General features: G+C 39.9%; 1 protein-coding gene across 3 annotated transcripts in view; it reads left to right on the forward strand.

Annotated features, from left to right (window-relative positions):
• nhsb (Nance-Horan syndrome b (congenital cataracts and dental anomalies)) overlaps positions 1–13,661 on the forward strand; it is a 71,827-nt gene that overhangs the window by 53,426 nt on the left and 4,740 nt on the right. For 2 of the 3 annotated variants that reach the window (XM_065241116.1, XM_065241117.1), the window contains 8 exons: positions 1,922–2,074; positions 2,879–3,018; positions 3,648–3,692; positions 6,212–6,256; positions 9,193–9,388; positions 9,611–9,742; positions 10,200–13,265; positions 13,469–13,592. In XM_065241116.1, coding sequence (XP_065097188.1) covers positions 1,922–2,074; positions 2,879–3,018; positions 3,648–3,692; positions 6,212–6,256; positions 9,193–9,388; positions 9,611–9,742; positions 10,200–13,265; positions 13,469–13,592 — 3,901 coding nt within the window. The remainder of the gene's footprint in view (positions 1–1,921; positions 2,075–2,878; positions 3,019–3,647; positions 3,693–6,211; positions 6,257–9,192; positions 9,389–9,610; positions 9,743–10,199; positions 13,266–13,468; positions 13,593–13,661) is intronic. The other variant, XM_065241118.1, reaches the window with a different exon arrangement.

Genomic DNA, 13,661 nt, shown 5'->3' on the forward strand with positions numbered 1-13,661 from the left:
ACCGGGATCACCGGCTTTGTGACGCGCCGATTAACCGGTGGGAAAATTCTGTCACCGCGGCAACCCTAGTGTGTAAGTACATGTTAACGATATGCAAAAGGTACATACCCCAAAGTAAACGATGACCCGAGTTATCATCTCCAACGTAAATCTCTTTTCTTGGACTACAATAAACACACGGATTGTAGGCAACAGTTTACTTACCTTGGTGATGTAGTAAAGATCGACATTATCATAATTCCTCCCGTTTCGGACTCACAGCCTGTAAGTTAACTCCTGTTAGCATTGCATTGTGAGCGAATCTTTTAAACATGGTAAGGAGCGTCATATTTCAGGCTGACGTCCGAGGTATTCAGAACAATCACAACATACAGATTGGCCAATCAGGGACACAGAGGTTTTCAAATTCGTGCGTTTCAGGAAGAGAGTGAAATCTGGAGCTACAATAATGTACGGTATGTGGAAAATAATGTGTTTTTGAACCATAAACTACGCGAACACATTGTATTATACCAAATACACAAAATAACATTGTTTTTAGCTATGAAATAGGTGCTCTTTAAAATTACTTTGATATCTGTTGCTTAAATGTTATGTCTAAGAAACATCTTTAGGTTCATTTGTTTTCAGAGACCACTTGGTTCGATATTTTAACATTTAGTCTCCTACTAAACTCAGGTTAACATGAGGTGGAAAAAAACATTTAAAAACGATCCTAAACACATTATAAATGATACAATTGTATTGCTGAAACACGTTACAATTGTGGAGTTACAAAGTTAAACCGTTTTTCCACATTTCTATGTTCAGGATTATTTGGGCGGGGCTACAACGGTGGCTCGATGACACACTGTAGCCACCGAGCATGGCCCCGCCCCTAACACAATCACTAGCATTCATTCAGGTTGTAGCGGTATTTGAAAGTTAAGAGAGATGGTGGCTTTCCCGCGAGTGGGCGTGGTTTCAGAGCTGAAAGCGGACACGCCCCGAGGTTTTGAGAGGAGAGAATGTGACTTGTTTTTCTCAGATTTTGATAACTTATTTTATTTATATGAAGATTTTTTTATACATTCAAATTTGGCTGGGTGGTTAATAACCCATTTGTCTGTGGTGCAACAAACTCAGAACACATATTTAATATCACTTTACACTTTAATGGTTGTTTGCTTATGAATCAGAGTTTATGTATTGGGTTACCTAATGTGTATTTTGAGATCCTTATGTTTGTGTGCGTGAGAGAGCGAGAAAGCCCTTGTATGTATTCTGAACAAATGACTTTGCAATTGTCACTGTTTTCCTTAAGGTAAATGAGCACTATCATATTTCTAAAGTCTGGCCGTGAGATTGAACGGTTCCCATCATATTTAGACATATGTCTCTGAAACATGAAGCCCCTTTGGGTTATCCTCTCAGAAAACAGCAAAAACATTTTCCAGTTCCTTAAGACAACTTCTGTTTCACGTCATACTTTGTCATATGGCCTTTGGTCAATTTACAAGGTTTGTTGCTATAAATTCTCTGTTTTCTAACCATCCTCACCGTCTCTGGTTTTCTAAGACAGGAAATGTATTTCTGGTATTATTCTGCTGATCACGGCCTGATAAGGATCTGCTAATTTGTTGTAAATTAGATATGAAGGGTTGCTTGGATACAGATGACTCTGGGTAGTTCAAGGGGACCGCTGCACATTGAATACTGATGGGCAGATGCTCCTTTATAGAGGAGACAGGAAGCGGGGTAAAAAAAGATGGAGGTAGAGAGCAATACAAATGAAGCTGTGTATCGTTCACCTTTTATCTTATGCCAATGTTAAATTTATAACATTAATAAAATGAACTAAGAATACATTAGGATTGATTCAGAATTATAAATAAAACTTTTTTTCTCACCCTCTTGTCTGTCTGTCTGTCTTTCTCTTTAGCGGTATCCAATCTGGACATTGAGAGTAAATTGACTTCCCACTATCAGGCTCCATGGCATCAGCAGCACAATTTGTTTCACCCTTGTACACGGCCACCATGCTTGGAGGAGTTACACCGACATACCAAGTTCAACCTGCGGGCGCTGCACAGAGGTACCAAATGTCCTTTGGGCTACTTTGTTTCCACAATGAGACTAAAATGACTGGTTTATCCAAAAGTATCTCAAATATATAGTATCTCAAAAATCCCAATCACATCCAAATTCACCATGTGATTCAGTGTTTGCCCAGGGGCATAATAGTGATATTAGGACATATTAAAGGTGACAGTTCAGGATCAGAATTCATAGTACATAGGCAACATTAATAATAATTTTTAAAAATATAATTTTAAATATAATTTTCGGCCAGGAACCGACTAACATTGGTTGCTTTAATGTTGCTAGGTTGTGCTCGTCAGGATGCTCAGCGGTTTACAACGTTAACAATTTTTGAGGATAAGGCCTACACGTAGCTCAAAGTTATAAACTTTATGTAGTATGTAGAGTAGGATTAAGAGAAAGTATTCTTCATTAAAAGTTAATTTAAGTCATTTTGATTTGATCAAATAAATAGAATGTAAGGGACTGTTGTTATTGATTATCTGATTCTGCTGCCCTCTTGTGTTTAAATGATGAAATTTGATATGGCATTGCCTCAAGCATTGTCAAAACCATTACAGCCGAATGTAATTTTCCCTGTGAATCAACTTTGCAATTACACATAAAATGTGACCAAAACATTGATTATTCATTATCAGTATGCTACGAATCCATTAAAGCCTGTTACATGAAAAACTTGTTGTCAGTATTTGGCAGCCCATAAATGCTATTAAATAGTTGTTATTATTCATAACACAGTTTAGACTGTATTATGAGTTATGTAAGCTGAAGTGTTTGTTTTGTCTGTGTGCTACAGACCAGCAGCAGCGCCAGCTTTCAACCAGCAGAGAACGTGGTCGGGTTACCATATCTATTTCTGTGGCTCCGCCCATGCCATCCCTCCCTTCAACTCAAAAACTCAGAAGGCGCGAGCAGAGGGGCAGACACTCACGTCTGGTAAGACACAAAACACTACATTTATTTTTTTACTTCAAGCCCCCATAACAACATTTGAAAGCCCCTAATAACAATTTCTACCGAATTCTCAAGCCTGGCATAACAAGAAAGATATACAGTACTGTGCTAAAGTCTTAGACCACCATGTATATAATAAAGAAACATTTGCATGTGTATATACATGTTTATATTTATATATAATTTATATTATATATAAATATAAATATTTATTATCTAAATATATATTTTTCTTAAAATTATACATTTATGTGTGTGTATTTATATATACATAATTATTATACACAGTACACAAACATATATTATGTAAACAAAAACTTTTATACTGCAAACGATAAATCGCGACTAATCTAGGCAGCACTAGTCTGTTTATTGTGTTTATGCTGTACTGTGGTAATAACATGGTTGGTTGCCTTAAATTATTTACATTTAGCATTGTTTTTCTTTCCTGTCCGCTACATTATCAGGTTTTTGGGGTCATGATGCCAGTTGGGAACTACTGCCATTGATGACACAAAACACTAGCGAAATGTTCATTCAGATTTAAAGTTATATTTGTAAAATACTTTTGACTTAAGCTAGCACTCTCTCTCTCCTGCCATGCATACCAGGAGAGGAGCATTAGGGAAAATGATGTGCAAACTATCCAGAGGAAGGTAAAGAGTTTCTCTATGCTTACAATGTGTTGAGTCAAACATATTTTTTTTTAAATAGTTTATATAGATATAATTTGTTAATCTTTTTGTAATATTTCAAAACATGTTTTATGTGTTCTTAATAGGTAACACACAAACAAGCTAATATAACCCATGAAATTGCTTGATGAAACCAGTTTACTTTTTTGTGATGTATTTCTTATCAAAACTACAAATCGAGATTTTTGCTGGTCAAGGGGAGGGGCATTCTCACTTTCGAGAGCATTTATTGGACCGAATTCTAAGCAGTGCAAGATGAGTCATCAAGATTTGTGGTCAATGTTCTTATGGGGCGTACACACCAAACTCCAAATCAATGATTTGCACAAGTAGATAACATAGAAAGTCAATGCAAAGATGCACGGGCCGATGCAAATGACACGATTGCAGCGTCATTAAAAAATATTAAACTCATGCGAAAAATTCACATGACACAAAGTTAAATCCCACGAGGCATCTAGAGCGACAAACGCGATGCTTCGCATTTGGTGTGTACGCAGCATTTGAAAAACTGTAAGTCTCTGGTTATGTAAACATCAACAAGTTCATAAAAATGGCCTTTATATATAGCAGTGGTGGCCGGTGACTTCTTTTTTTCGAGGGAGCACGATGCGAAGTTCGTCAAAACATGTACAGGTATGTAGCACGTCATGTGTGAGGTTAGTAGGGGTGTGACGAGACACTTAATCCACGAGACGAGACGAAACACGAGATTGGGTTCACGAGAACGAGACGAGACGATATTTTTACATTTTTTAAGAAACCCTCAATGATAAAATAAACGTTTTAAACGTTTTAACTAATCAAGGACTGGCCCTAACAATTATTTTGCTAACTAATAATGAAGTAATTTGTTATTTTGGGTTAATAAAAATAGACCCAAGTGAGCAGTAGCATTTAAAATTACATAATAACGAAGATGCAATAATAATTGGTTCAAATAAAGTATTAAAACCAAGTTACATTAAACAACATTTTGTGGCCTATAAATAAAAAGCAGTATGTATTATAACAAATAACTGCAGGGGGCAATAGAGAAATCGTCTCGCGGACGTTGTCTTCACTTTCACTTTCACTTTAGACGGAGAGAAACGCTTATTTTTAGTCAAACAATGTTTAAATCCATATTAATATTTAATATATGTCCATTTCCTTACACGAGAAATGATACAGCCACTGTCATTTTTTTAGCAAGAACATGGAGACATTAAATCATGTAAACTCTGTGTGAGGGTTTAATGTGCTGAGACACATCTGACACTGATCAACAAACAAACACAATGCGTCTCAGACTTCACACAAGTTCCCAAACTAACATTATTGGAAACCTAAACAAAAAAGCAAATGCAGTAAAAGACAAATATAATGCATGCACTGTAAAAGGGTCAAACAGAAAGCTGCATTCTCCGGAGGCTGCATACGTCATCAAGGTTTATTTCAGTTCATTAACTGAGCATTACATTCGCAAGTCGTGAACATATTACAAAAATTGTATTTTTGTTAATAGTCTCTAATAATTCACTTCAATTCAATTTTATTTATATAGCGCTTTTCACAAAAGTCAATTGTTTCAAAGCAGCTTTACATAAATAGAAGCAGTGAAAAGCACAGAAAAACGACAGCTAGCACAACAAAATACATGATAGCATAAGCAGTTAAATTTGCTGCGGCTATGACTCAATATTAAAAGTGCACGTATTACTAAAGCAACGTCTAGAAGAGGAAGCTAGGTAAAGCCCAAAAAGGCTGCCAATGAGACAATGACGAAGTAAATGCAGTTTAAAAATGCGACATCCGAAGGATGCAGTCTTTTATTTGAGAAACGGCCAGCGCCTCCACAAGAAATTTCGTGAGACACATGTAATCTCGCGAAACACATTTAATCTCGCGAGATCTCGTCGCACGAGATCTCGTCACACCGTTAGCGGTTAGTAATTTCAAAATATGTTTTTGGCGCGTTGAGTGAACTTATGTGCATCACGTGTCTTGTCAAAATAAGTGCCTGCTGCAGGCAGAGACACTCGCATTTGCCAGATACTCGCATAATCTCATGCGTAATCAGAGTTTAATGTTAAGGGATTGTCTTGCGTGTATTTTGTGAACTTGAGCTTCTCTTTTATCATAAACGGTTTTGATGCGTGTGCAGCAGGCACTTATTTTGACAAAACACGTGATGAACATGGTTCACATTACACAACAAACACATATTTTCAATACACAAGAAACACATGACACTCCAAACACATATTTTGAATTTGCGCCACTCGGATGAGCAGTCACGAGCCGCCACTGATATATAGCCAACACTACATGGATTACAGATTTTTCTTTAAATTTGTAGTTTAATGTCTAGTGTAAACGTGATTTTTACATTGTGACGTGACGTTATGAATGTGTGTTCACTAGCAAGTAAAATGGCTGTGAAAAGTATGATAGGGTTTTTTTTATCCTTTTTTATTCCTTGCATCTCAATGCTGCAGGAGAGGACAGTCAAGGAGGCTGAATTTAAACCAGTCCTCAGAAAGGTAAATTACATTTCAGAGGATGTAAAGACAAGACTAAAGAGCTTGCTCTTTGTTTTTCAATATACAGGTTTTACCAAAGCTATTGGATGCCAGGTTGAATCATATCCCTTTCTGAAAATTCCTACTTCATCTAAACAAACTAAAGCTTTTTATTTCAGCATGTGTGTTTCAGATTGTACTGTTTACTCATTTATTTAAAGTATAGACACCTCATTGATAAGTTAGATCACAGAAATATTTTCTGTTGATCCAATTTGAGGTTCTAGAAGGAAGTTTTGTCTTTTTATTTCTTGTCAGTTTGTTCACTCCCAACAGCATGAGCGTTTCATGACGTCATCATAACATCACAAAAGCATAATATCTGCTTTTTCATGTTTAATTTATAACATCAAGTACCTGATATAATTTTTTTCATTCATCATTTAGCCTTGTGCTGTCAATTTGTGTCATTTTAGTACCAGCGCTCCCGTTCCCCCTCCCCTGTTCAGTGTTGTTACTTCATACCCTGGATTCGAAAGGTATTTTGCTCCCCCAAATAATCTATGTTTCACCTGCCCTGAATCTAACTCTCTACTATAATTTCTGGTTTACCTTCCTGTTTACACATTATACATGTAAAGCAAAACTTCCTCTAGATGTGATCTGTCACAACATTTCATCTTACTCTGCTGTAATCTTTTCATTGCTTTTTTCCATGCATCAGTCATGCTTTCTTCTGTAGCTACTTTACTCTCTAGGTTGCCACTTTGCCTTTAAAACAGACATTATTCTATATGTTTACATGCAATTCTTTTATTGTTATAAATAAATATCTGTTTATATGGAGCCAGACATGAGCATCCCTGCTGGAAAAACCAGCATACCAGCAAGACCAGCATATATTGTGTTTTCCAGCATCAGCACCAGCTAAACCAGCACCAAACCAGCACTAGCACCAGCATCCCATTTCATTTTGGTGCTGGTATGCATAATTCCCATGCTGGTCCATGCTGGTTTGATGTTGTTTTTTTCAGCAGGGGTGCCTTTTTAATACTCTATTTCTTCATCTAGTCTTCTTTCTTTTCTGTGTCCTTGCTCTCTGCCTTATAAACAAAACTGCATGTACTTACACAAAATTTATTTTCTGAATTTGGGAATACATATATGTTTAGATGTCATATCCACTTTAGTCACCCTAAAAGATATTTGGACAATTAAACTACAGCACTGAAATGTATTATTTTATAAACAAGGAAAGAAACTGATTATAAAATAATAATATGTATTCAAAAGCTACATGAACAATTTGTGCTACAGTCTATTGTTAAAGTGATAAACTACAAGTTTTTTCTGATTTTGTGTGAAGCATCATTTATTTGCAGATGCCACAGGCTTTGATGTTTTGTATCTTATACAATGACATTAATCCAAATATGTCCAAATATTTTTGGGAGGGCCACAGTAGAGGTCTTTACGGGTCAACTTAGATCCGAAATCCAGAGTTCCGACCTTAAGAGTCTTAAAGGTCTAAGAGGTTTAAAATATTCATTTGTGCCTCGGACACGAGTCGGATTTAATAATAGTGGCATCGGCTCTCGGGTAATTTAAAATGAATGTGTTTTTGCCAAAACGCACCCGAGACTACCAGAACTATCTTGCGTGTATGCATCGATGTCCTTTTTCAACCCCTTCTCTGTTTGACAAGAGCGCTTAAGACATTGTGTGGCTGTGGTAGGTTAATTTTCGTGAGACACACTTCAGTCAATTTTAAATGTACAATTTAGGGGTTACCTTGGAGTCGGTGTCATATAACAAAGTAAAACAAATAAAGCCGTTTACATTCGGGTCAAAGGGATAGTTCGGCCAAAAATGATATTAAACCCATGATTTACTCACCCCCAAGCTGTCCGAGTTGCATATGTTCATCGTTTTTCAGACAAACAGGTTTTCGGATATTTTAGAAAATGTTTTAGATCTTTCAGTTGATTAAATGTAATGTTACGGGGTCCACGACCTTCAAGTCCAAAAAAGTGCGTCCATCCTTCAAAAAATAAATCCAAACGGCTCCAGGATAATAAACAAAGGTCTTCTGAGGGTAATCCGCGCGGTGTTGTTGTAGAAATATCCATATTTAAAACGTTATAAACTAAAATAACTACCTTCCTGTAGAGCCGCCCATCTTAGACTCTTCTGTATTCAGGAGAAATTATTAGCGTAGTGTACGCACTTTGCTTAGTGACGTATGACAAATTCGGAGGGCGGGGCACAGAGCAGCAGCAGAGAAACATCCGTAGGCTGCGTAAGCTCTCATACTGAATGCGGACGCGACTAAGATGGCGGCGCTACCGGAAGGTAGTTATTTACGTTAATAAAGTTTTAAATATGGATATTTCTACAACAACACCGCGCGGATTACCCTCAGAAGACCTTTGTCTATCCTGGAGCGTTTGGATTTATTTTGTGAAGGATGGACGCACTTTTTTGGACTTGAAGGTCGTGGACCCCGTTACATTACATTTAATCAACTGAAAGATCTAAAACATTTTCTAAAATATCAGAAAATGTGTTTGTCTGAAAAACGATGGACATATGCAACTCGGACAGCTTGGGGGTGAGTAAATCATGGGTTTAATATCATTTTTGGCCGAACTATCTTTAACAAAAATTGCCACTGGTTCGGGTCGGACTCGGGTCCAATTTTCTCGAGTCGGGTCTTTCTTCAAAAAAAAATATTTATGCACGTCTGGTTTGGGTAAAACATAATTTGGGTCATTTCGGCTCGGGTACATTTCTTTGGACCCGAGAAGACCTCCAGTCCACAGTATAGATTTGTTATTCAGCAGGTAATGTTTTATTTGTACATACAACTATGAGTTTCTATTTAATGTGCTCAAATTGACATCTTCATAAACATACTTCTAAATACAGCTAACAGTTTTAATATCATCCTATTTTAGGCTGGTACCAACACAGAAACAGATGGAGAAATTCCAGTGTTAAGCCACAGGCCCAAATGCCCTGTTCCCAATGTCCCTACAACCTTGGACAAACAGACCAACTGGTGCAAAGCTCTGCCTCTACCCACACCAGAAGATAGAATTAAGAATGAGTCTCAAGTGATTTCATCCTGCATAATTCCCATTAATGTAACCGGTAAAGTAACATCCCATCAGATTCTACCTATACAAATAACCATTATTATTTACCAATTTAATTTAAATAAAATAATTAGTAAGGACCTAAAAAGGCTCTGAACATAAGTTTTTTTAAGGAGATTACAAAATCTCTGATGAATGAGATACTGTTCTTCTAACTCTAGTAGATTGTAGTAAAACATGGCAATAACAATGTTTATGGGTTAAATTTCCTTCACAGGTGTTGGATTTGACAGAGATGCTAGTGCTCGCTGCTCTCTTGTTCACTCACAGTCTGTTCTACAGAGGAGAAGGAAGCTGAGGAGGCGAAAAACGATCACTGGTATCCCAAAACGAGTACAACAGGACATGGGTATGGCCAACTTATACTTTACATCTAAAGAATTAGGCTGTCAGCAGCTGTAAGGCCATGTGTCCATCGGAGCATTTTTCTTGCGGACAGCGTATGTTTTTAGTTGTTTCTAATAGAAGTGCAGCTCACTAAGCTCATCAATGGCCTTTTTAACTCAGCCATCCAATCACAGTGGAGGAGAGACAGGACAAATACCACACCAACCAATCGGTACATCGTACAATGTTACTAAAAAAACAGAAGCATCATAGCAACCAAAGAGCTTGGATAAAAATGCTGGCAAATGCCCATTGTCAGTGTGCACCTGCCATGTTCAGTTGCGTTTAAATGCTTCGTTGATCACGGCCTAAATGCAAAGCATTTTGAGCCTTCTGACAAATGTACTTCCATTTTGTCTGCATGTAGTAGTAAATATTATTGGGTAGTAAATATTATTTTTATTCTTATTTACCTGTAGATTCTGATGAATCACCTGTAGCAAGAGAAAGAACAGTGATTATTCATGCCAACCCACACAAGTCCCTGTGGCATGAGGATCTATCCCTGAGTGGCCGTGTTTTGCACACCAGGGACTCTGGCTGCCAGACAGATGACTTCCTGATTGCTGCTCCATCTCGAAGGCGTATCCGTGCTCAAAGAGGTCAAGGAATTCCAGCTTCTCTTTCACACTCCACAGGGAACATCACATCCCTGCCAGATCGCTCTGATACCGGATATGCAGCGGCATCAGCTACACGTGTCCGTTCTAGAAGTTTACCCCGTGAGGGTGGCAGGCTTTTGGATGAGGACCAAGATGATAGTGATGAGGATGAGGATGAGGATGATGAAGAGGAAGATGAGGAGCTCTCGCCTTACGAGACAGAGGACTTCCTGCATGGTCCAGGACAGAGAATTTCAAAGGATGAAGAGGAGAGTACTGATGATCAGGCCATGCCAGAGCTCCAGTTTGGGAGTCTCAAGCATATGCAGCAGTCTGGTAGCCCTGACCACACGTGGATTGAGAGAGGCAGATCTAGGCTCCCACGCAAAGTTGACATGGGGAGCTGTGAGATTTCCTCTAGCTCTGATACTTTCAGCAGCCCCATTCACTCTGCCTCTACAACAGGAGTGCTTGGCAGCCAGATCGACCATAAAGAGGACCACCAGTCCTCAAGTGGCAACTGGAGTGGAAGCAGCTCCACATGCCCATCGCAGACCTCTGAGACTATTCCACCTGCGTCCTCACCTCCCCTGACTGGATCTTCACACTGTGATTCAGAACTTTCCCTCAATACTGGGTCCCATGTCATTGATGACACCACTGGCTTTATAATTGACCCCTATCACATAGACAAGCCACAAGGACAGGGCCACAGATCCAATTCTTTTACCTCATCTGCCACCGATCAGATGGATGATGCAGGGGTCAGTACTGCTAGTGATGGTGAGTGGAACTGCACCCAGGACCAGCAAGATCAACTGTGCCCCCAAGACTTCAGCCCAAAGCATTCCAGAGAGGATGAGAGTGGTGTCAGCTGTCCCAGTTATTCCAGTGGAGAAACTTATGAGAGCTTCAATGAACAACCATGCACTGGGAAATCAGAGTCGCACTATATTGTCGACACTGAGGGATTTTATTCCTCCATGCACTTTGATTGTGGTCCTAAGGGTAGCAGAAGCTACTACAACTATGCAGCCATTGACCCCGACTGTGGCCCAAGTGGGAACATAGCACCTGGCATGGGGGAATACCCTCAGTCTGAATATAGAGCCACCAGAACATTGGGGAGAACATGTCTCTCCTTAAGAAAACCAAAGGCCAAGCCACCCCCACCAAAACGTAGCTCTTCATTAAAGGAAACAAGTAGTGGTGTAAACGTTCTAGAGCAGAACGAACCAAAGATTTCTAGCGAGCTACCACTGCCCTTGTCTTCCAGGGAGATGAAACTGCAGCTGGACTTGGCTGGTTCTGCAGGGCACCTTGAGGCTGCAGGTCTTGAGTCACTTGGCGCATGGGGAGTGGACAATGTTAGGGACATACTTGACTGCTCCTCTCCGTTCAACTCCTCTGACACACATTCCTTCAAGGATGATGGTGCTGTGCAAGCAGACTATGCAGACCTTTGGCTCCACAATGACTTGAAATCGAATGACCCTCACAGATCTTTGTCCAACTCCAGCGCGGGTACAACTGTTATTGAATGCATCAAGTCACCAGAAAGTGCAGAAATGCAAGCCTATCAACCCAGACCTGCTTCTCCGACTCTTCCTCCACCTAAGGGTGACATCAAGTTGGGTTCCCCTGAAAAGCTGGCAGGCTTAGCGTCCCCTTCCAGTGGATATTCCAGCCAATCCGAGACACCTACATCTTCCTTTCCCTCCGCTTTCTTCCCAGGGCCTCTTTCTCCAAACAGTGGCAAGAGGAAACCCAAAGTCCCTGAAAGGAAGTCTTCGCTTTGTTCCTTGCAACAGCCACAGCTTTCAGTCAGAGACCCAGGTGTCTTCTTTAGGAGGGAAAATGACTTCCATCCTCCCCCTAGTCACCTCGACCTAAGTGCTCTTCACAGCAAACATTTCATTCACAGAAATCAGATGCACATCCTTCACCAGAATAAGCAGAAAGCTGCAATAGCTGCGGCTGCGGCTGCAGAAGCCCGATCTGCAGCAGCGGCTGCGGCTGCTGAAGCCCGATCTGCAGCTGCGGCTGCTGAAGCCCAAACTGCGGCTGCGGAACCTCTCGCTGCTGCAGAATCTCACACCACTGCCACAGCATCAACTATAGAGAGTGCACCATGCCCAGCATCCACTTCAGCCCATTTGGCCATCACTCCAACAGCTCTTAGATCAGTGCAACTGCGTTCAATTTGTAGACCACCTGAAGGGAACCCAGGGTATGATCTTACCAACATAAATCCAGTTACACATCCCAAGTGTCCCACAGTGATAAGTGATACGCTGTCATCTGGCAACAGGCAAAAAAGGAAACCACCAGCATACAAACCCCCAGCATCACAGATCTGTGAGTCCCAGGTTCCACTGGTGGAACATGTTGATGAGGTGATAAGAGTGAGACAGGAGAGGCTTGGTCCTGGTACATACTGGGCAATGACTGCTTTCAGAAAACCTGTTCTTGAAAAAGATGACTTTGCAACAAGATCATCTCAGAGTACTGGGATGCACAGCTCGCAGCCAGAAAAAGATAGCAGAAGGTACATGGATAAGCAACTTGCATTATCTCCAGAGAGACCTAAACATGAACTAAGTCAAACTTCATGGCCAGACCTTTCAGCAGAGCCCATGTGTCTGGCTAGCACCATGCCACCCCCAGCTTACAGTGAAATCCAGAGAAGCAATTTTTTACTGTGCAACAGTCCGGAAAAAGTGCCTGTTTCAACTCAAGAGGCATCGCACACTTACTCAATCAGCGATGTGCTAGGCAGAGAGGAGGATTATGGGATTATATCAGGTGTTGCAACCAGAAGTGCCTCACAGGACATAAGAGAGGAAGAGTCAACCCCGGACACAGAGGACTACTTCAGCAAGGGTAATTGAACATCTAAAATTTCTCCAGTCTTACAACATAGAAACTCAATTACTATTTTTGTAGTAGGTCTAATTGTTGATACACATATTACTTACCAGACTAATTTCACATTGTGTATAAATGCTTTTGTATGTAGAATTGTACTTGAAGAGGCAATAGAGGTTAGGTTTGAATGCATGCATGAATGTGTTTTATCTTGACAGAATCAACTCCCAGTGACAATTCAAGCTCTCCTTTGACTGATGACTCAAAAACTGATGATGATAGTGTTTTCTTATCACCCAACAAACTACGCACAACTGAAGATCTGTTTGCAATGATACACAGGTAAGCCTCATTGTATTATAGTCTTGCAGGTTTTGTGCTGAACATTACTTTGGTATTTTACGCAGTTTT

The sequence above is a fragment of the Paramisgurnus dabryanus genome, chromosome 14 (genome assembly GCF_030506205.2).
Source record: "Paramisgurnus dabryanus chromosome 14, PD_genome_1.1, whole genome shotgun sequence".
NCBI classification, from domain to species: domain Eukaryota; kingdom Metazoa; phylum Chordata; class Actinopteri; order Cypriniformes; family Cobitidae; genus Paramisgurnus; species Paramisgurnus dabryanus.